This window comes from Eumetopias jubatus, unplaced genomic scaffold, assembly GCF_037043125.1.
Source record: "Eumetopias jubatus isolate StellerSeaLion01/CBP00866 unplaced genomic scaffold, mEumJub1_p1.0 scaffold_5, whole genome shotgun sequence".
Lineage (NCBI taxonomy): Eukaryota > Metazoa > Chordata > Mammalia > Carnivora > Otariidae > Eumetopias > Eumetopias jubatus.
The window spans coordinates 11393622-11417020 of NW_028274811.1; the positions used below are offsets into that span (position 1 = coordinate 11393622).

Below are 23399 nucleotides of genomic sequence, written 5' to 3' on the forward strand. Positions count from 1 at the left end.
ATATTTGCACAATTGTGCAACCATCACCACAGTATAATTTCAGATTCATGTTTTTATTTATAAATGGAGTTAAGAAATCTGTAAAGCTCGTTATGCATCCTGGCCAACGTGGCCACAAAAATCCCCTGGGAGGAGCTAGTCTGTCAAGATTTCCTTGCTTTAAACCTGTTCTTTGAGGAGGTAACTGGCAGGGACATTCCTAACTAGATTATGAAGAAGAAGAAGAAAAATAAGTCTTTAAATGCAGGTTCCTGTTATTTGCTAAAAAAAGCATTCCTATTTATTCACCTCGAGTAAAGTGACTCAGAGCTAACTCTATTTGAAGACAAGGAGAGGAGTGTGATTCCAAATGAAGGCGTTATCCACCACCCCCAGCAGCCCCCCAACAATTCTTGCTCATGCCAGAAAGGGAGGGAGGTGTGAACTGAGTATGGATATTGGAGTAAACAGTTGTGAAAGCCAGTGCATTGGCGAAGAAAGCAACTCTCTTACTTCTCTCCACAGCTTCACTTGTTGGGCTTTGGATCAAATAATTACCGATGCTCTGAGTTATTCGTTAATGGCACATTCAAGTATTCTTTACTCCAACTTGAACTTCATGTATTAACAACGTGGATTGCCAAGTAGGACTTAGAGGACACATTTCTTTAAGAATATTGTTCCTACGCAGCCACGGAAGGTTCCAAAATCGAAAGCTTCTCTCTACTCGGCGGCATCTTGTGAGAAACCTCAGGTTCAAGGACAACGTCCATTCTCTTCCACTCGTTCATTCCCGTTTATCCCCGGCTTAGGGAGATCCATTTTCAGATGCTCTGGTTTCACTCTGTCAAGTGCCTGGAAGCTTTCTGTGATTTCCTCCTTGCCCTTCCTACCTTCCCGCAAATACGGAGGGACAGTCACGTTCTGGGGACGGCCCAGCAGCCGGTGGCGGAAGACCGGGCTACGTGCAGGAGGAGAGGCAGGGACACGGGACCGACCGCCCAGGGCAGCTGAGGCCTCAGCCACACCCACCATCAGCAGCTCACACACCCCTGCCATCAGGGGCTCCTCTAGGTTTGGGATGGGATCTGTAAGCTCGGCTCCGCTCGCGGAGACAAGGCCCGCTTTCTCTTTAAAGTCTGCTCCCTACGAGTTGCCAGGGTTCCAAAAGTAGGGTTGGGGGCAATCCTATCTGCCCTCTCCCCTCAGCGTCCCATCTTACTGTAGTAGCCTAAGCGGGAGGTTCTTCTGCACTCCACGTGCATTATTTCACTGAATCCTCAGAATAATCCCACCCGCCAGGTAGTCTTAGCTCTGTTTTTGGATGAGGACCCTGAGATCCAGGAAGTGAAGGGTCTCGCTTAAGATCACAATTGATCGAGGGAAAGGGTGGGGGTCTGACTCCACAGCAGTGGTGCTTCAGGGGATGGGGGATGGGAAGCATGGGAAGGGGTCCCACCGGGTGCTGGTGGAAATTTTTAAAAATAATAAAACCCGGGTCGCCTGGGTAGTTCTGTCGGTGAAGCGTCAGACTCTTGGTTTCAGCTCAGGTCGTGCTCTCAGGGTCGTGGGATCGAGCCCCACACAGGGCTCCACACTGGGCGTGGAGCCTGCTTGGGATTCTCTCTCTCCCTCTGCCTTTGGACGGCAGGACCAAAGGATGAGAAGATCCTGGGTTTTTCTGTTTATTACTGTGGTAAAATATAAATAAAATTTACCATTTTAACCATACACTTCAGTGACAGTAAGTACATTCCCAATGTCGTACAACCATCGCCACCATCCATTTCCAGAACCTTCTCATCACCCCAAACAAAAGCTCTGTACCCATTAGACATGACCCCCTATTCTTCCCTCCCTCCAACCCCCAGTCACCTCTGTTCTTCCTGTTGCTATGAATTTGCCTGTTCTAGGTACCTCAGAGGGTAGAGTCCTATACGTAATATTTGTGTTCAGCTTTTGCGTCTGTTGTTTTGTTTTTTCCACTTCACATGTTTTCAAGTTCACCTAATGTTGGAGCATGTATCAGAATTTTCTTTTTGAGGTAGAATAATATGCCATTGTTTATAAGAACTTGAGGGTTTTATTCGTTTGTTTTTAAAGATTTTATTTATTTATCTGACAGAGAGCGAGCAAGCACACGCCGGGGGAACGGCAGACAGAGAAGCAGACTTCCAGGCTGACCAGGGAGCCTGACTCGGGGCTTGATCCCAGGACCCCGGGATCATGACCTGAGCCGAAATCAAGAGTTGGATGCTTAGCCGACTGAGCCACCCAGGTGCCCAAGAACTTGGGTTTTTAAAGGACACCTTGGAGATACCATTTACCTTAGGGGACCTCTTGTTAAGTTAGAGAAGCTTACTTTATGGTGTGGGTCACGTGGCGTTGGGTTTGTTTCCTGCATCTGGAAGAATCCTAACAGACCTGTTAGGCAGAACCCAGGCTGTTCTGTGAAGCTCCAGGGTGGGCAATGAGGCCCAGAGAGTCCTCCACATGGAAGCTCTCCAGAGTTGTGGCACAATGTTACAGAATTTCCCTGTGTGTGTGTGTGTGTGTGTGTGTGTGTGTGTAAATCTGATCTATACAAACGTACACACACACAAACATACAACCAAGGCTGCACCTTGACTTCTTGTCATCCTCGGTTTAGTTATTTGGTAGTTCTTTTTACAGCAGTTAATTGCAACATACACAGTTATTCAGGACTTCACATTTTTCTTCATTACAAAAAATGTATTTCACTCCAGATTGAAGGAGACGCTGTGCCTGGTACTCTATGGAGGAGTACAGATTAATGCCTTTTTTTCAAAATACTTTCCCACAATCTTCCCTGGAGTTGGAAATAATCAAGTGTAGTCAAGGGTAATGAATAAAAACATTTATTTAAAAAACACCATACAGCATCCGTGGCTCCCGCTCTGGTAGTAAGCAGGAAGGGTGGGTTAATGTTTTTTTACTATATGAAATTGGAGATAGATGAAGCCGCAGAGGGAGAAAAAAAGAGTATTATTAAAACTGAAAAAGAAAAGTGAGCAGTAAGTTACTATGATAAAAAGGGACTTTAAGCAAATGTCACCGCACAATGAAAACAATCTCTTCTTCAAGGAGTACTATAAAGTAGGAGGTTTGACTTACTTGCAGGATTATGGGAAAAGTTCCTCGCAGAACATTCGGTCATGGCTATGAAGAGGTGGAGAGAGAAAGATGTGAGCAGACCCCAGGACTAGAAGGAGACACAAAGTGAGCAAAAGGAGAGAGAAACATCAGGCAGAACGTCTTCACTCTACAGTCCCTACAAAGAATGTATTTTAAGAGAATCTGAGGAAGCAAGTATTGTAATTCAGTTTTGACTATGAAAGTGTAGCAGATAGCATCGGAAATCAATTACGCTGTCAACACATTAGCATATCCTTTCATTGGGAGGCTATCTCGAGCCTCCTGCAACTTATTACACATCACATTACAAAATGGTGGTTTTTTTCGCTTGTCCACTTTTCTGGTTCCTAGTTGTTCACGTTCTGAGGGAGGACAAAGGCCCTTTAGAGCTCCATCAATTCAAGCCTTTCATGTCACAGATAAAGGAGGAGACGGTCCCATTCAGCCCCAGCGGCAGAGACTGGACAGGAACCAGGTCTCCTGGTCCCCAGAGGGCGCCGTGCCCGGTACGGCATGACGTGAGTCACGCTCCAGCCCGACCCCCCCTGTACCTGAGAGCTCTCCCTCAGCCGCAGGTGGGGCAGGCGGGCGTGAGCGGAAGGAGCAGGGCCGGGTGGGCCTCTGCAGAAGGCTGTGACGCGGGACACAGAAGAGGCCACAGAACGCATCTCCTGCTCCCATCCTAAGTCTGCGAACAATCTACGAGGTACAGACACGCGCACACACGGTCAGGCTACTCTGACCACCGCGCTGAGAAATACTTTCTGGGTAGAGCCCTGTGAGTGAGAGGAATTTTTAAAGGCTGCCCTGAGAGAGATGAGGGAGAACACAGAGCCAGGGACACACACACACATTTCAGAAACCGTGCACAGGAAGCCCTGGTTATGGATGACCTAACAAGAGCTTGAGGCTCTAGGGGGCCTCAGGACAGGGTTCCCTGGAGCGCCCCCAGCCACAGCGCCACCAAACGGGTGGCGAGTCAGTAGTAGGCACTGTCTCCAAATCCCCCAATTCCAGCAGAAGGAAAAACAGTTGATCGGATGCTTGTAAAGCGCCCCACCACTCCTCTTGCATCGGCTTTTAATTTCGTAGGCATCGTTACTCAACATTCTGAACGTTCTCGTCGGGGCCACGAGACCAGCCATGCTCTGCTGGGCGCTTCTGAGAGGGGCCTCCCAAAGAAGGGCGGTCGGACCTCCCGGGACCTTCTGTCCCGCGTGTCGGACCGGCACAACGTCTCTCACCGAAGTCTGTGTTCAAGTCTCACTGACCCAAGGGATGCGAATGAAGGCTGTATCCTTTGTGACACGCACAGACCCAGAAAAGGAAAAGAGGAATGTTCTCGAAGCTCGGACAGTCTCAAGTTTACCCGAAATACGGAAAAGTACCTCCAAAGTCTATGCAGGGTCCCACCGAAACGTATCGTGCTTCAGCACCTGGGTCTGTGTCAGCTTCTGTCAACTTCTTGCCAGAGCTGGGCCTTCTTAAGCGGAGACGAGCGGTGGCCTTTGCCAGACGAGAGCCAGCCAGCCGCGTGCTGGGGGCTCCGTCTCAGGAGAGGGCCTGCTGGCGGCCACTGCTTCGGCTCTCCTTCCACAGAGCCTGCTGGATCTGATACACGGACTCCTGGAAGATTCTTTCGACTTGGGTGGGAAAGCCCCGGCTCTCTTCCTCCAGGGCATTGATGGTCCGCAGAGCGAAGGGAGTCCTGTCGCGGGGCAGGGGGTTGTGCAGGGGCCGCAGGGGGATGACCGAGTTGTACTTGTGCTGCCTGTTCACCGAGTTCATGAGCGACGTGTAGAACTGGAACTTGCACCAGGTGTCTCTCAGGAAGTTCTCGGTCAGTAACAAGATGGTCCACGCAGACCCGTTCACGGCGTCGTCCAAGTTCTGCAGGTGCTGCCGGCCGCAGGGCATCTCGGCAAAGATGATCCCGGGCTTGATGCCGAAGTCGTTCTCCAGCACGTTCTGGACCCTGAGGGCCTCATCTGTGTCGTCCTCCGCATGCAGGATCACGAACTTGAGGAACACCTCGTCCTCCCCCGACATGTCTCCCCAGTCCTCGGCTCCCTCGTGCTCCCCAGCGGACGCCAGGGCCGTGGGGCCAGGCTCAGCCAGATCACGCAGGGGGGGGGCATCGGGTGTCTTGGAAGCTGACTCCTGGCGTCTCTGACTCATTTCCACCCCGGGGCTTTTACCCCAGGAGAGAGAGAGAGGGCAGGGGTCTATTTTAGATTTCTGGATACCCATCATAAATATCCGAGGCAGAGGATGAGAGCTTTACTTCTTTCTCAACATTTCTTTTCATTCTACAAAGAGAATAACAAAGCGGGTGAATGTTATAAATGTCATCTAAACATTACAAATGGAAAAAAAATGTTTTTTCATTCAACCTGAAAGCCTCAAAGAGATCATAATATAGAGGTCCTGAGGAAGAAATGCCAATCGGATCCTGGGGAAAGGAAAACCCCTTGTCTGCTGTGAGCTTCAGGAGGACTACCTCGGGTGGTCAAGGGGGAGATGAACAGGGAGTCCCTTTAATGGAACAGGAGACCGTTGGAAATCTGACAAGGTATTATAAACCTCCAGAATAAAGTCAACTGCTTTGGTCTTTGAGTGAGACGAGATGGTACCATGCCAGTCTGTCCCTATGGAGTTTAAATACAACTTCTTCTTCTTTTTTTTTTTAAGATTTTATTTATTTATTTGACAGGGAGATAGAGCACAAGTAGGCAGAGCAGCGGGCAGAGGGAGAGGGAGAAGCAGGCTCCCCGCGGAGCAGGGAGCCCAACACAGGACTCGATCCCGGGACCCTGAGATCATGACCTGAGCCGAAGGCAGACGCTTAACCGACTGAGCCACCCAGGCGCCCCTAAATCCAATTTCTTCATTCTTGAGTTATCATGTAAACTAGAAACAGAAAAGTCGAGAGCGACAGAATACTCAAATACTCAACTTATTTTCGTATCAAACACAAATACAAAACAGAACACAAACACCAAGATGACCAGCTGGCATCTTGACTAACTCAGCACAGAGAGAAGATCTGAAACGTCGAATGAAACAATGTCGGGGTTCACTAGCTCGGAGCTCTTCCGCCTGCCGGGGGTCAGGCACTGGTGTGCGGCTGGCGGGGCGATTATAGTAAGGGTTGAGGAAAGTAAGGAATACCTTTTTCCAGCTAATCCTGGGAATGCTTCAGAAAACTGAGTACTCAGCTTGGGAAAAATTAACTTCTGGGTTTGGGAATGAAATTTGGAAACAAAGGCTACGGATCTTCTCCAGTGAAATCAACAAAGAATCATTATAGTCTATCCTCATTCTGTTATTTTATTCCATTTATTTATTTACTTATTTTTGACAGAGAGAGAGCGAGTGAGCACGAGCAGGGAAGGGCAGAGGGAGAGAGAGAATCCCAAGCAGGCTCCACACTCAATGGGGCTCGATCTCATGACCCCCAGATTATAACCCGAACTGAAATCAAGAGTCAGATGCTTAACTGACTGAGCCACCCAGGCGCCCCTCGTTGTGTTATTTTATAAAAATTCTGAAGTCAGAGTGGAAGAATTAGATCCGCTGTGAAAGAAAAGTGCTTCACGTGAATCTGGTTTAAACAAATCTTCAGCAGTGTTGTTAACAGAACCCCCAAACAGGCAGGGATTCTTTCATCAAAAGACAGAAAATTTAGAACAGATAAATACACGTTTCATATTTCAAAAAAAAGGGGCGGGGGCTCTATTCCAGAGCTTTTAAATTTATTGTTTATGAACAAAGACCAGAGTTCAAGTCAAGAATTTAATTAGGCTTACGATCATCATGACATAGACGACACAAGCTTACATGTACCAAGATAATTCAAGGTTAGAAGAAACCGCTCAGCAAACATGGTGAAGAACTGCTATGGGAAGAAAAGATAAGGAAAAACACACAGCATTTCTTTCTAATGTACCTGAGGAGTGAAAGGGTTTGCTACTCCCTCTGAACAGTGAGGGGATTGCTGGCTACTCTAATAAATGTATCATGTCTGTACTTTAAATTCTACTCCACTGGGGGCGCCTGGGTGGCTCAGTCGGTAAGTGTCTGCCTTTGGCTCAGGTCATGATCTCAGGGTCCTGGGATCGAGTCCCGTGTCGCGCTTCCTGCTCAGCGGGAAGCCTGCTTCTCCCTCTCTCACTCCCCCTGCTTGTGTTCTGTCTCTCGCTGTGTCTCTCTCTGTCAAATAAATAAATAAATAAAATCTTTAATAAAATAAAATAAATTCTACTCCACTGTGTATCATGACAGCTACCGAGAAATACTTTAAGGCCTACCTCCCAAACGCTAACACATACATTTCAAATAACAAAACCGCGTGAATTTGGACTCTCTTCACTGGTTAAGATTCACTGCTGACTTAGTTATTGTGTTAGGGAAAAAAGTGTCACTCTGCAAAGCTGCAGAAAAAAACTTCCCCTGCATATTAAGAAAAATAATAATTGCCGGGTGACGTATAGAATTGTTGAATCGCTATGTTGTATGCCTGAAACTAACCCAACACTGTATGTTAACTATATTATGATTTCAAAAAAATTGTTAAAGTGTTCAGAAGACCCTATTTACAGTGTCAATTAAAATGTTAAACCAACTTAAGACCATTACCTTCCTCACTAGCCACTGCAGGTAAGTACGCTTGGAGTAAGACAACAGATACCCATAAAAAGTGTCCCAAACTACAAACTACTAGGGTAAAATGATGTGTCAAACCAGACTCACGGAATCTCTTGACGTGAACAAAAATAAGTAACAGAAGAAGAGAATGCAACTTTAGGTCTCATTTTTCTTAAACACTGGTCAGCAAAAAAAGAGCAAAAGCTTCCAGAAATCTATGATGGTGCTGTTCCAACCCACTCCAGAGCCCTCCTCCCCAGCCCAGAGAGAAGAGGGTGAGCGACAACGTCTGGAAAACTTCACTATAACCTTCTAATGTGGAGGCAGAGAGCAAGGAGCTGGCCACGGGGAAGAGACGTGGACAGCTGTGAGCCGGAGGGCGGCCTCCACCAGCACCACAGTGCTTCCTAGATGGACAAATGGTCTCCATCTGAGACTGTGGTGCTCAAGGCTGGAAGGACTGGAGAGAATATGACTGTGCTCCGGCCGAGCCAGACTCCATCTACCAGAGGGCTTTCCCACAACACAAGGCAGGCATGGAAGGCTGACGGAAGGAGCCCGGAAGATTCCGGAAGGTCCCCTCCCCATCAGCGACGGGCAGATGCAGACTGAAAACATCTTCTTCCCCTCAGTGAAATGGAAGGAGCATGAAGGTGGCCACTGGGGAGAGGCACACAGGGTCACTGGTCACAGGAATGAAGACGTCTGTGTATACATTTTTTCATTTACTTTTTAAGAAAAGGTAGTGGCTTAAATACCTAATGACTTTGAAAACGTTGATAGGGAAAATTCTCATTTCTCCATCCTGCCTATTGCTCCCAAGGCCTCCTACCGGTGACCATTTTTATTTGTTTCTTCTATATCCTTCCACTGTTTCTTTACGAATTTATATCTTTTTCTTTCCTTTTCATAAAAAAGTATCATTTACATGTGTAAAAAAACACCCGCACCCACTGCAAAACAGCAGCAGACAGAGACTGCTTTTCCAGTTAATACTCTAAGCTCAGAGCTTTCCACAGTAGCAATAACTTCTTCATTCTTTACAACAAAATCTTCCACCACGTGGTTGTACCATAATTGTTCCCTGTTCTCGGATATGTGAGCTCTTCCCAGTCTGCTACTATTATGAACAATGCTGCAGAGAACAGCTTTGTATAAAAGTCATTCCATAGGTGTGCAAGTTCATCTGCAGAGTAATTTCCCCAAATGGGATTTCTACATCAAAGTACAAATGCATTTGTAATAATGAGAGATTTGGCCAAATTACTCTAAGATTGAAACTTTTGTGTGTGTGTGCTTTTAACTTGAAAGAACGACATCCCTACCTCCACCCCTTGTCCCAGAAAACATCTAAGACCGAAGCTGCTGACAACAGCCCCACCGAGCTAATGACATCCTCTGAGGGCAACAATTCTGTGGAAAAAAACCCATCAGAATGAAGTCCTTGAGCTGAAGTTCTGAAGGGAAGATCAACAGGTCCTAGATAAGATGGAAGGGGAGTCCAGAATGTACCCACCGTGTATCTGGCCAAAGAGTGTCCCAATAGGATCCCCCACATTAAATGGGAGTAAGGTGAAGAGGAGTATGACAAATATGCATTCTTGGCTAATAGCCATATAGACTATAGGAAACGAAAAAGAATATTAAGAAGAAGAATAGCATGCAAAAGACAAAAAAATTCCATTTTCATCAAGACTGTGTGCTCTGGGGGCGCCTGAGAGGCTCAGTCAGTTAAGCGTCTGGCTCTTGTTTTCAGCTCAGGTCATGATCTCAGGGTTGTAGATGGAGCCCCGGGGTTGGGCTCTGCGCTCAGCGGGGAGTCTGCTTAAGATTCTCTCTCCCACCCCCCCCATCCTGCTCGTGCACACTCCTGCTCTCTAATAAATAAATAAATCTTAAAAAAAAAAAAAGACTATGTGCTCTGGAATCTGACTGCCTGAATGTAAATCCCAACGCCCTGCTATAAAAATACTGTGTGACTCGGTCCAAGTTGCTTGGTATCTTTGTCCTTTAACTTCATCATGTGTATAAAGTGGTGATAATTACAGTACCTACCTTGAGGGGTTTTATGAAAATCAAAATGGCTGAGAACAGTTCTCATACATGTTGGCAGCTGTTACGGTTATTAGATACGTAACAAGGGAGCTAAAGAAAAATTTACACAAGCAGTGCATAGGCTCTAGGACGGGGCTACTCCAAGTGCAGTCCGGGGACAAGAAGCCAGTCTCTGATCGGTCTGGCACCAACCCCGTCAGGTAAGGATGCTTTTCAGCTCAGCTGATGTTTTTCTCAGAGCAAGACATTTTCTTCCTTTCTTTTTGGTAAGATTTTATTTTTAGGTAATCTCCACACCCAACATGGGGTTTGAACTCACGACCCCAAGATCAAGAGTTGGCATGCTCTTCTGACCAAGCCAGCCAGGCGCCCCTGCAGGATATTTTCAAAGAAGAAAGTAGCATGGTTTACCTTCGGTGTGCACTTCTTATATTATTGTAGACAATCACTCTGAGGGGCGCTGCCCTACGCCACACTACAGAGAATGGGTAACCAAAGAAACATATCGAAAAAAGTATCAAAGCTGGGAGAACAGAATTACACGGAGAGAGAGACTGCAGGTGAATCGAAGGCCAACACCATTAGGAAAAAACAGAGAAGGCAATGAATGGAATAAACATGATCAAAACCAAATCAGATGAACATGGTGGAAAGGCTTGAAAAAAATCAGAGAATGTGCGATGGCAAAAGGCCATGACAGTAAAGCCATCTGAAAAAAAAAAATACATAGCTACAGAGATTGGAAAAAAAAATCAGAATAAAAACCAATGCATATGAAATAGAAAATTCAATGAATGTAACACAAAATTCAAAGATAAAACATATTCACTGCCCTCAATCAAATGCTCAGCCTTCCCAATCACAACCAGACCGTATGTGCCTTCTCATGCGATTCGATATGTACCCAGCATAACGCAACATGTAGTCTTGCCAAAAATGTTTAGCCCAACTCCGACCAAGTCTTTAGATACAATTATCAGTTTACAGAAATGAGGAGGACATGAGAAACGTTCACCAAGAGGGGAAGGGAGAATCAAACTGTTTGATGTCCATATCACGGAGGACTGCTCGGCAATAGTAAGGAATGAGCTACTGATAAATGCACTGATGTGGACCGAATCCCAAACTCATTATGTTGTATGAAGGAAGCCAGATCAAAAAAACAAGTACAGAATCTGATTCCATTTATATCCAAATTCAGAAAATGCAAATTGATCTACAGAGACTGAGAGCATTCCTTCAGACTTGTCAGGAGGAAGCCTGATCACCCATCTTCACAGCGTTTCCTCCTTGCCCACATGGCATTCTTGAGAAACATGGTGCCCTTTATTTTTTAAAATATTTTATTTATTTATTTGACAGAGAAAGACACAGCGAGAGAGGGAACACAAGCAGGGGGAGTGGGAGAGGGAGAAGCAGGCTTCCCGCAGAGCAGGGAGCCCGATGCGGGGCCCGATCCCAGGACCCTGGGATCACGACCTGAGCCAAAGGTAGATGCTTAACGACTGAGCCACCCAGGTGTCCCACATTGCCCTTTATTTTTAAAAATCCGTGGTACTTCTAGGGCCATGTTCTAGATGCTTATGAATTCTAAAATTCAGGCTGCTCTCTCACTAGACTCGGGTCCATCTCCTCAGGACTGCGGGGTGAGGATGTGTAATTTGATGACACGCTGAGGCTGAATCTATAAAATACAAACAGGGGTGCCTGGCTGGCTCACTCGGTGGAGCGCGCGACTCCTGATCTCGGGATCGTGAGTTCGAGCTCCATGTGGGGCATAGAGCTTACTAAAAAGTAAGTAAATAAACTTAAAAAAAAAAAAACGAATTCCCAAAGAGGAAGCTTGTTTTTCTTAAGAGTGAAAGAAAAGCATCCGGCATGGTAAGCAGTTACTAAAAAGGCACAGTCTGATTTCATTCATTGAACAAATATTGAGTTAACCATCTACAGTGCTCTAAAAGCTGAAATTCAGCAGTGAACAAAGCAGAAAATATCCTTGCTCTCATGAAGCTTAAATTCCAGCAAAGGGAGATAGACAATAAAAAAGGAAATACGTGTAACACATAATAGAGTATAAAATACTATATATGTACACTCATACAGTATGTAAGAAAGTGGTTAAGTGTTGGGGGGAAAAGGTAAAGGAGAAGGCTAATAAGGACTGTTGGAGGAAGTTTTATTTGTTTTTAAATGCGCGTGTCAGGGAACAAGGGACCCATCTTAATAAGACACGGGTGAGGGAAGGCATCTGTGCAAGCATCTGGAGGAAGAACATCCCGGCCCCGAGACAGGAGAGGGCCTAATGCCTGACGAGGTGGGGGTGCAGTGGGGCTCGTGAGCAGGGGTCCAAAGGGAGGAGGTAATGGGGAGGAACCGCCAAGGGAAGGTTTTTGAGCAGAGGGACGACGTGGTAGGACTTCTTTGTCACAGGAGTCCTCTGTCGCACTGAGAACAGAGTGACGAGAAGCAAGAACACGAGTGAGGGAGGAGGCTACTGCAGGAGCCCAGGAGGACCATGGCGGCCGGTGGCTTGGACCCGGGCGCGGTGGACGCTGTGGGAAGTGGGGGTATTTCCAAGGTTGAAGGGACAGGATTCGCTCACGATGCTGAGCAAGCAGAGGCTACAGAGTCAGGAGTGTGGGGCAGCGGGCCAGCCCGGGGGTGTGTATCTGGCTTTTATCACTGCATAGACTGTATTCGAAACCTAAAGACTTAGGAGATCGTTCGTTAAGGGAGTACAGACTGAAAAAGGAAGTGGTCCACGGGCAGAGCCCTAGGGTTCACCAGCAATATCGGGTCAAGAACCGCAAGAACCAGCAAAGACAACAGAGACTGAGTGGTTAGGAAGGTCGGAGGAGCACCAGCGGAGTGTGGTGCTGACCAAGATGCTAAGGGAAGGAGGTGGTTCAAGGGAAAGGGAGCGTGTAATGGTCTTTGCCTTCCAGAGGCAAAATGGGCCAGGCCGCTGAAGGAGCCCTGGATGGGGGGTGTAGGGTGTGCAGCTTCGGCGGACTGGCGCCCCACGAGAGGAGGGGAAACCTCACGGCACGGGCTTCAAGAGAAAAGAAATTCGAGACCGAGTACAGAGAATGACTTGGAAACATTTTGCCATAAAGGGAAAAAAAAAACAGGGTAAGAGTTTGGGGGAAGTGTGGTGCCCTAAGAGGATCTGCTATAAAGACTGACTGTGGGGCACCTGAGTGGCTCAGTCGGCGAAGCGTCGCCTTCGGCTCAGGTCATGGTCCCAGGGTCCTGGGATCGAGCCCCTCGTCCAACTCTTTGCTCAGTGGGGAGCCTGCTTTTCCCTCTGCCCCTCCCCCTGCACATGCTCTCTCTCCCTCAAATAAATAAATAAAATCTTTTAAAAAAGATGACTGTTAGCTAAGGAGGAAGAGCTAGTGGAGAGTGATGCTGGAGAGAAAGACGAGGGCTGCTGGAGGGATGGCCCATGTGGGCAAGGGGGGGAGCCGGTGTGCCAAGGGTGGGGTCTGCCCTCGCGGGGGAGAGAAGAGACCGTTTTCCCTAGTGAAAATGAAAGAGGGCAGAAGAGACAGGACAGGTATAGGTGGCTGGGTGTGTGCAGCAGGGGACACCCACGAAAGTTCCCTTCTGACCGCTTCAACAGTCTCAGTAAAATAGGAAGGCAAACCCCTTCCTAAGGACTGCCCCAAACCTCCAGCTCCCTTTGAAACATCAACAGTACAGGATGGAACCGGTTAGGGGGAAATGGCTGTGTCCCCAGGGCTGTCACTCTTTCTGGGCCCCAGTGCCGGTAAGACCACCAGCAGAGGACGTCCCAGGCAGGAGGAGAGCTCCCCTCCCAGGACAGCCCCTCTTCCTCAGAAACTGCCCAGGGCTTCCTCGGGGTGCTTCCTGCCGTCAGATCTCTTGTCCCCGTCCATGGCTAAATGCAAACACCACTGTGAACTTCTCTTTCACACTCAGTTGACTTTTCTCCCCTAGACCTTTGTGAGGGTTAATTTTCTGCATCTGCCTGGCTGGGCTCTGGGACCCAGGTGTTGCTCAAAAGCCAGACCAGATGTCACTGCTGACGGTATGGGATTACCGGGTAAAGGGGTATCCTGTGAGTCAAGCAGATTACCCCTGCCCCGGAATGTGGGTGGACCTTACCCACGAGGTGAACGCCTTCGGAGCAAGACAGCTGGTCCCCCACGGGTGATGGTTTCACCGACAACGTTTGGAATTCAAGATGGTGTGAAAGTGATACGCATTCAGTAGAAACCACACCCGGAATTGAGAACCTTCCTTAAGAGTGTGTTGCCCTAGAATGAGGTGTTGATACATGCATTTTTACCACTTGGGAAGAGAGGCTCCCCAACAGCAGAAAGTGAAATAAGGAACGGAAGGCATTTCAGATGAAGGCATCCAGGGTCTGAATCCTGCAGCCCAGGGGAGCCTTCTTCTTTCCTATTTGAACAGCACCACCTTGTGGCGAATACGGGTAACATCGACGGTTTCTTCAATTAGCACGCCTCGTCGTTAGTAATAAACAAGTGTAGTAAACTTCCTCTGCACCAAGACCTCTGGGTTTTAGGGATGTGAAGCCAGGCTAAGTCGACAGTCACCACGCTGGCGCTCTATCCAGGACAAGGGGCGCTGCCGAAGTGCTCAGGAGGGACCCCTGCAGCCGAGGACACGTGCATGAGTGAGGCCGAGGGAGGTGGACGCTTTCCCGGCAAGAGGAGCATTTGCGAAACCACTGAGGCACCACAGAGCCAAGGACCTTAGGATCGGTTGGCACCAGGTGCTTATACGGCTCAAGTATATGGGGGCGGGAGGGGGGAGGGTACCAGTAAGACATAAGGATGGAGATAAACAGGATTAGCGAGGGAGGGTCCTGACATACTCTGTTGAGGACTTTGTGTTTTTTTAAGATTTTATTTATTTGACAGAGAGACAGCGAGAGAGGGAACACAAGCAGGGGGAGTGGGAGAGGGAGAAACGGGCTTCCTGCCGAGCAGGGAGCCCAATACGGGGCTCAATCCCAGGACCCTGGGGATCATGACCTGAGCCAAAGGCAGACACTCAACGACTGAGCCACCCAGGTGCCTCAATATTATATTTATTTATTTGAGAGAGAGAGAGCAGGGGGAGTGAGAGAGGGAGAAGCATGCTCCCCGCTGAGCAGGGAGCCCAAAGTGAGGCTTGATCCCAGGACCCTGGGATCATGACCTGAGCTGAAGGCAGATGCTTAACCGACTGAGCCACCCAGGCGCCCAAGGACTTTGAATGTGATCATGCTGGCAGACTGAGAGCCCCTGGCAGGTGTTGAGTAGGAGAGACACGATCTGACTTGTTCAGGATGGCTTCACATTGCTGCAGGGCAGGAGACCAGGCTGGGGTGTGTACGGCTCTAGTCTGGGAGAACCACCCGCTGAGAGGCTGTGGCAGTAACCCAGGTGAGGACGCAGAGCCCTGCACTAAGGAAGGGGCAGGAGGACACGAAGATCTGCAGGGAGTCACGGGGGCTCACGGAGAAAGAAGCCGGTATGCCTCCCAAGCTGGTGCCCTGTGTAACCTGGTGCGTGGTGCTGCCATCTGCTGATGTGAGCGGGGTGGGGGTGGGTGACCTCTTCCTCTAGTCTGGGACACAGGGAGCTTGCCCTGTGACCTAGAAGAGGAGCTGTCCCAGAGGCACTCACACAGGTAGGTCCGGGGCTCCGGAGATGAAATCGTGAGCACCTGGGAACAGGCAGAAGGAGGAGAGCAGAGAGCTGAAGACAGAGTTGATGCCAAAGGGGGCATCTGGATGAGAAGGGGCCAGGCGGGAGGGACAGGGAAATGAGAGCCAGGATGGGACTGGGAGCCGAGGGAGGAGAGGGCTTCAGGCAGGGGTCAGCGCCCACAGCACTTAGCATCTCGAGGCCCCGGGGAGCGATTACAGGGGAATGGCGGAATCACCAAAGGAGCCGGCGGTGTGCTCAAGAGTCACAGGAGGTGGGGGCATGGGGAAGGGCAAAACCTAGCTAAGAAGGAGACAAGAAGCCAGCTTCACAAGGGAAAGTAGGGTCAGGAGGAGATTTCATTAAGAGAAGAGAAACTGGGAATGCTCAGAAATGGAGGGAATTTGCTCGTAGAGAGAGGATGACAAATATGGGTGTTGAGCTTCTTAGAGCTGAGCGGTTAGGCTCCTGGTCCTGGGCAGCTTGGTCTCTCCTACTCTCCCCCTCTCTAGGAGAGGAGAGAGGCCACCTGACTCCTGAGGGTGCTGGGTCCCGGGATAACGCCTGTGATGATGTGGGGACCTACGGGACTTCCGGGGAGAAAGCGAGCGCCCCTCTGTTTCTAGGAGGGGTAGCTGCGTTATACTGGGAGACAGAGTCCTGTTGCTGCTAGCGCTTTCTGGAAGTGTGAGTACGCAAAGACAGGGGAGAGTTTGGAGGTGAAGCCACCAACGGGGTGTTCTGTAGCAGATTCTGCAGCTTGGCTCATCCGAAATCGACTCCCAACTTCCTGTTTGCAGACCTTCCTATACCTCCTGTACCACAAGCGCTAAAAGCTGAATTTCCTAGGCTCCCCCACGAAGGTAAGATCCCAGGTATAACTTCAGTTCTGCCAATCAGAAGTACTCACATGTCTGAGTTAACTGTGGAGAGAGAGGCAGGCTCCAGCAGGGACGGTGTGATTCCAGAGCCGGCAGCTTGCTGGTCTGGCAGGAGCGTCCATGGCAGAAGCTCAGCTCCGCTAGCAGGACCGAGTCTGCTAAGTGGTGCTCTGAGGTGTTCCTGGAAACTCAACCTGGAGTCTTGCTCTTCAGCTTTCCCAACGATACTCTAAGTCCTGTAATAACCTCCAATGCATACCTTTCTGCTTCAACTAGCCAGAGGAGATTCTGTTCTATGCAACTGAATTGTGATGGAGAGAGCATCCAAATTCACGACAAGGCACTATGGCAGAGGTCAGCAGCAAAACATGGCCTGCCACCCATTTTTGTAAATAAAGTTTTATTGGGAGAAAGCCATGCACATTCACTGATGTGTTGTCTATGGCTGTTTTTATAAATAAAGTTTTACTGGGAAAAAGCCGTGCACATTTACTGATGTGTTGTCTATGGCTAATTTCAGGTGAGAGAGGCAGAGTCAAGTAGTTCCAACGGAAACTATATGGCCCATAAGAGCCCATGATACTTACTGTCTGGCTCTTTCCAGAAAGTTTGCTGAACGACAGCAATTCCCTCACCTACATACAGCATGGGAGTGTCAGGCTCCATGAGGCTGCCAGGATGCCAAAGAACAGACCTATGCCAGCCAGACAAGGAACATGTGGACTTTTCCTTGGCTTCTTTACACTGGAAATCTTTTTAAATCCCAGTCGGGTATTCAATAACTTCAGGAATACAATACGAATTTGAAGCCACTCGATCTTATACTGAAATAACATTACTGACAATCGGCTGTCATGTATTTATCTCCTTCTTTTGGGGGTTGCACAGAATCCATAAGGATGGCAAAGGCCGACATAAATGAAAGGATATACTGTCAAATATTCTCCACTGATACTTATTTATGGTCAAAGTGAACCAGTGCCTGCATTTTTTCATTGTAGGTACCAGACCTGTATTAGAAAGGTCAAGGTTATGGGAGCCTAGCACCCTCTACCGTGGTGTCATAGCACTGATCACAACTACAGTTAATGACATGTACGTGTATCTGCTTAGTTTCTCATTTTTCCTACTAGAATGTAAACTCTACCAGGGCAATGACCAAATCTGTCCTGTTCACCGCTGCATCTCCAGGGTCTAGAGCATAGTCAGCATTCAAGAACATCCTTTGAATGAATGAGACAATGTTCCAAATATAAGACTAATGCAGCCTTCTAGGCTGAGAGAGACAGCTAAAAAGAGAGCTCTTTACCACCACCATCATCATCATCATCACTATCACATAAATTACTGACTCAATCAGAAGAGGAACTAGCCAATCCAAACATACCTTGTTAGATTTTTTTAAATGAGCCATTATGTTGCGTTTTTTAAAAAAAATGAGGTGAATATAAATATGGTACATTCAAGACACATCCCAAGCATCATATTTGGCAGAAAGCATCTCCTTTTCTCTCCAGGCTGAGTTAATTACTGCTCCTCTGGATGCCCATAATATCTTGTTCCCATCTCTGATAATATGCACCACCCAGCACTCTGATTTCCTTGCTGGCCTGGGAGGTACCCTCTGCCTCATCTTCCCAGACTTCGTTACAGCCAGCGGCACCATCACTTGCCCAGTGACTACAGCCAGAACCTGGAGGCATCCCTGACACCTTCCCCTTCCTCTCCTATGGAATTTGGATGCTCTCCTATGCTTTCACTTCTAAGTTGTTCCCCAAGTCCTGTCTATTCAACCTCCAAAATACATCTCAAGTCCTCCCATGTTCCCTCTGTACCACACTTGGGCTCTGGATCAATACCCTTCTACTACGCTTCTTCCCACTTGGTGTGGTACATGCTCTCCTGGTCAGTCTGCTCCTTTCCCCGCTTGGCAGCTACAGTGATCTTTACAAACACATCCGTCTGATCACATTACTCCCATTTACAATTCTGCAAGGGCTTCCTACTGCTCTTAGAATTAAAAAAAAAAATCTTTTTTAATTATGTAAGTGTCAGGTGTACAGGATTATAATTCAACATCTATATGTACTACAAAGCGACCACCCCTGAAAGCCTCCCACAGAATTTCTTAATAAGGCAAATGAGATGCTGCATGATCGGGCTCCTTCAGCTCCAGCCTCAGCTCATGTCTCTCTCCCCTTGTTCCTACACAGTCTTTTTTTTTTTCAGTTCCTCAGGCTAGCTCAGCTTCATCCTGTCACAGCATGTCTGGGAATGTATCACTGCAATTCTGACATCTGAGGTATAGGACCCTACTTTCTTATTATTAGAGAACGTGGACGTAGTCTCACAGGCTAGTCAAAGTTCTACTGGAGGTAAACAATCAAAATGTCCAAACACTGGTGAAGGACAACCATAAACTATGCCATAGTGTTCATGGGACTGAATCCTATTAAATCATAAAAAATGTTAGAAATAACATTTTAAAGACCTGAGAAAATGTTTCCATAAGCGAACAAAAGTAAACTATACAGTCTGATCTTATATACAGTACGATCTCAGCTTTGCAAAACAAGCTGTAGAGAAAATAGACTGTTAAAAATTATACTAAAAAGGTAACACTGGTTATCTGTGGGGCGCCTGGGTGGCTCAGTCGTTAAGCATCTGCCTTCGGCTCAGGTCATGATCCCGGGGTCCTGGGATCGAGCCCCGCATCGGGCTCCCTGTTCGGCGGGAAGGCTGCTTCTCCCTCTCCCACTCCCCCTGCTTGTGTTCCCTCTCTCGCTGTCAAATAAATAAATAAAATCTTTAAAAAACCAAACAAAAAAGCCCACACTGGTTATCTGTGTACCACAGACGTGTGAATATACATATACCTATATGCATCTCTCTATGCAGATATATCTTTTTTTTACAATGATAATAGCAACCTGAAAAAAAAGATTTTTTAGTAAATAAAAAAAATGGTTTTCCAGGTTTTGTATTTTTAAACAGAAGTCATGTTAGCTTGATTTCCAGGCAGTTTTATTGCTTACGTGCCATATCTACACATTCCAGATGTCTTTAGCCCATCTCCATGATTAACTGTTAGCTCTCCTGTTTTTTAATTTATACACAAACTTCCCAAGAGTCCAGGTTTGCTAATTCTAAATCAAAACAGGTTTCCTCTGATTTTCTACTTTATTTTTTTTAACACTTTATTTATTTGAGAGAGTGCACGCAAGAGTAGTGGGGAGAGGCAGAGGGAGAAACAGACTCCCCGCTGATTGGGGAGCCAATGCAGGGCTGATCCCAGGTCTCTGAGATCAGGACCTGAGCCAAAGGCAGACGCTTAACCGAATGAGCCACCCAGGTGCCCCCAATTTTCTATTTTATTGTGAAGCACTAGAAGGCAGAATATGTACCTCCCTCATACCGAAAACAGGTCCTTAGAGCAAGTAAATGTTTCATCACTTGTAAAACAACAGAAACGCAAAAACTTTACTTCTGTGAGGTATAAAAGCAAAAATACACAAATGGATCTTCACAGGCACCTGCTTTTCCAGCTGTGCGGCCTCCTTTCTCCACTGCTGGGAAGCTCCAGGTTAATGAGCGCTCTACACACAGCAGCTTATGAAAGATGTTCTGATTTTAACTTCACTCCTGGCTTCTCCTTAACTGACCTGTTCTTATCTTCAATTTGTTCCGTACTCCAAATGCCCTCATTTTAAATGTTCATTTAATCCTCCATTGTACATATTTATTCAAGTACCTGAAATCCCAATTCTGAAATGAGAGCATAGAAGGGAAGGTAGGTACACATGCTACTGATGTCATCAAAGAACTAGTTCCTTGGGAGAAAAGTGAGAAAGCAGCATGAAAAATTAAATAGGTTAAGTGACTGCCTTCGGCTCAGGTCATGATCCTAGAGTCCTAGGATTGAGTCCTACATCGGGCTCCCTGCCCAGCAGGGAGTCTGCTTCTCTCTCTGACCCTTCCCCCTCTCGTGCGCTCTCTCTCTCTCAAATAATTAAATAAAATTAAAAAAAATTAAAGTCTTTTATCCCCCAAAGCCTTTTGTAAAGATAAAAATATTGTTTTTCACTTCTATCCCTACATATTTTAAAAAGAGACCCGAAATTTGCTACAAAATCTCGATATTCTGACAGTGGCTTAGTCATCACACAACTCAGAAACTTGTATATTTCCTGAACAAGCACCTTCATCTTTCTTCTTCCCATTAAAACTACCTATTCCTGGTGCCGTTCGAAAAACCTCCCAACGGGCAACTATCATTTCCTAATGAAACAAAAGAATTGGAAAAAAAAAATTATTGCACATTCTTTTTGGCAAAGTGACCATTTTTCTTTCATTTTCTATATGTAAAGGGAAATCTCCAAATCAGGAAGCACATTTTATAAAAACACTGAATGTAACAACTGTACGTCTTACCAAAATGCCGCTCAAGACAAAGAGAGTTGTGCGTTTTTAATATTAGAGAACCCCAGACGCCCACCATGATTTAAAGGTGCCACAGGATTGGTGGAATACCAGAGAATAATATTCAGTATCTAACAGCAACCTACACCAAAGGTCAGGAGCAAAGGGCTGTTAAAATAGCCAAAAAGGCAGTAACCCCCGAGACAGTATTTCAACAGGGAAGCGAGGGGAGTGAAGGCGAACAGCCTGTGAGGGTCGAGCCCAGGCCCACCGCAGACAAAAAGAAGAGCAGTGAGGTCAGCCTCACCGGCGGAGTAAGCAAGGGCGAAGGGGACAGCGGAGATCAGAGAAGTTTTGGGGGGCTCAATCACACAGGGCTTTGAAGCCTTTGTAAGAGTCCGGTTGTCATGATTTTGATGAGAAGCTACTGGAAAGTTCTGAAGGGAAGTGAAAGTTCTGATTATATTTTTTTAAAAATCACTGCTGTTTGGAGAGAGACCATAGACGAACAAGCCCAGAAGCAGGAGGACCAAATCAGAGACTTACAGTCCTCTAGGTAAGAGGGAACTGTAGTGTTTGTTGGAGAGCGGTTGAGATGTGGTCAGATTTGAGGTATTTTTTCAAGGCAGAGATACCAGAATTTGCTGGATGCTTGGATGTTGGGTCTGAGCTAAAACGACGGCAGGAAGCTCGAGTGTGGTCGGGAAGGTCGATGACAGGAAAGCAGAAAGGGAGGACTGGGTGGTTGTGGTTTCAGTGATGCTGTTTGGACAGCCTAAGTTCAAATGCCCATCAGACTTCTAAGCCGAGCTGCTGAGGAAACAGCTGGAAATATGCATCGGGATCTCAGGACAGAAGTAAAGTGAAACATTTGGAGGTCACCAGCTCAGATGTTATTTACAGCCACGGAATAGGGCTTGGGGTGGAAACCGCGACGGGAGAATGTACATGGCCAGAAACAGAGTATGTCCAAGCCCTGAGCGCTGTGGCTGGCACGCCAACATTCAGTGGCTGGGAAAAGAAACAGAAACCTAGAGACACAGGAGGAGGGGCCGGGGAGAAGGAAGGAGATGCAGGAGAATGCGGTGACCTGGGGCCAACTGAAGAAAAAACAGGGAAGACGAGGGAGCAACCAACCATGTGGCCGTAAGGTGAAAACCAGCACTGGGGCGCCTGGGTGGCTCAGTCGTTAAGCGTCTGCCTTCGGCTCAGGTCATGATCCCAGGGTCCTGGGATCGAGCCCCGCCTCGGGCTCCCTGCTCCGCGGGAAGCCTGCTTCTCCCTCTCCCACTCCCCCTGCTTGTGTTCCCTCTCTCGCTGTCAAATAAATAAATAAATAAAATCTTAAAAAGAAAGAAAGAAAACCGGCACAGACCCTGGACTTCACAAGTGCCACGGGAGGGGGGGGGGCGTGATGGAGGCAGCCTGAGAGGAGAGGAGGCAGGAGGAAACAGGAGTGGAACTAGAACCGTGGAAGTAAGTCTTTCAAAGAGCTGCTTTTTGTTTTGTTCTTAAATAAAGGGGAGCAAAGAAATGGGTGGGACCTAGAAGGGACGTCTGTTCTGGGGGGTGTTAAAGACAAGAGAGTTATTAGCAAGTACTTGTTACATAAATAAAAACACCACGCGGAGCAAATGACAACAGACAAGGTGCCAAAGATTCCACAGCCTAAACGTAATTTACATTTCAAGTTCCGTACAGCGGGACACGTGACATTTCCCGTGCTTCAGAGGGAGGTAAGGCAGTTTTCCTTACTCGCTCATCTACTTTCCGACATAAATGAGGTATAAAATGGAGTTACTGAACTCCATTTATAGTCAACACACTATTTCAAGCGTTAAAATGCATCCTACCTTTGAAGATTTCTTTCTTTTTTTAGTTGATTGCCTGAAAACTAGCTCAAAGCTGCCAGTCCAGAGTGCTTTTATCCAAATTAGCTTTTGGCCAAGACGCCAGCCAAATACAAAAACCAAAACCGAAAGTTTCAGCGTTGGCTCCGTGTGTCCGGCTAAGGATCACGCAGACCCTCTCGGCCACTTGCTTCTGTTCTGAGGTTTTTTCCCAAAAACAGGTTTTCTGGTCAAAGGGAAACTAGAAGCAAAGCAGAAGGCTGCGCCGACTCTCACCGCTGAGGGAGGCAAGCGCCCACTGAAGGGACGCAGGCGCGCCCGCCGGCCCCAAGCCCCGCAGCCCCGCCGCCGCTCCCGCCCCAGCGCCCGCTACTCGCCTGCACAGCGGCCGCCAGCACCCGGCCCCGCGGCTCCCTTGTCTTCCTCTCCCGGGGCCGAACCCGCCGGCGGCTACTTCCCGGGCGCCGCGGGCACTGAGGGTGCCCCGGCCCGGCGCGCAGGTCCCGCCCCCCGCGTGCCCACGCCCACCGCCCCCGCGTGCCGCTGGGACTGAGGGAGCCCCGGCCCGGCGCGCAGGCCCCGCCTCTCGCGTGCCCACGCCCTGCGTCCCCGCGCGCCGCCTGGAGAGCGGTTGCCAGGCCCGGCGAGCAGAGCCCGCCCCCCGCGTGCCCACGCCCACCGCACCCGCGCGCCGCTGAGACTGAGGGTGCCCCGGCCCGGCGCGCCGG

General features: G+C 48.1%; 1 protein-coding gene across 3 annotated transcripts; it reads right to left on the reverse strand.

Annotated features, from left to right (window-relative positions):
* Positions 1-2842: 2842 nt before the first annotated feature.
* Positions 2843-23183, reverse strand: TICAM2 (TIR domain containing adaptor molecule 2). Of its 3 annotated transcripts, none has more exons than XM_028092629.2 (2): positions 23049-23183; positions 2843-5444 (listed from the first exon to the last, which is right to left on the reverse strand). In XM_028092629.2, exon 2 carries the CDS (start codon positions 5386-5388, stop codon positions 4687-4689), a length of 702 nt encoding a protein of 233 aa, XP_027948430.1. In that variant the 5' UTR covers positions 5389-5444; positions 23049-23183; the 3' UTR covers positions 2843-4686. The 3 variants fall into 3 exon arrangements, with proteins under 3 accessions (XP_027948430.1, XP_027948431.1, XP_027948432.1); XM_028092630.2 differs by lacking the exon at positions 23049-23183 and adding an exon at positions 22675-22981; XM_028092631.2 differs by lacking the exon at positions 23049-23183 and adding an exon at positions 16432-18871.
* Positions 23184-23399: the final 216 nt, after the last annotated feature.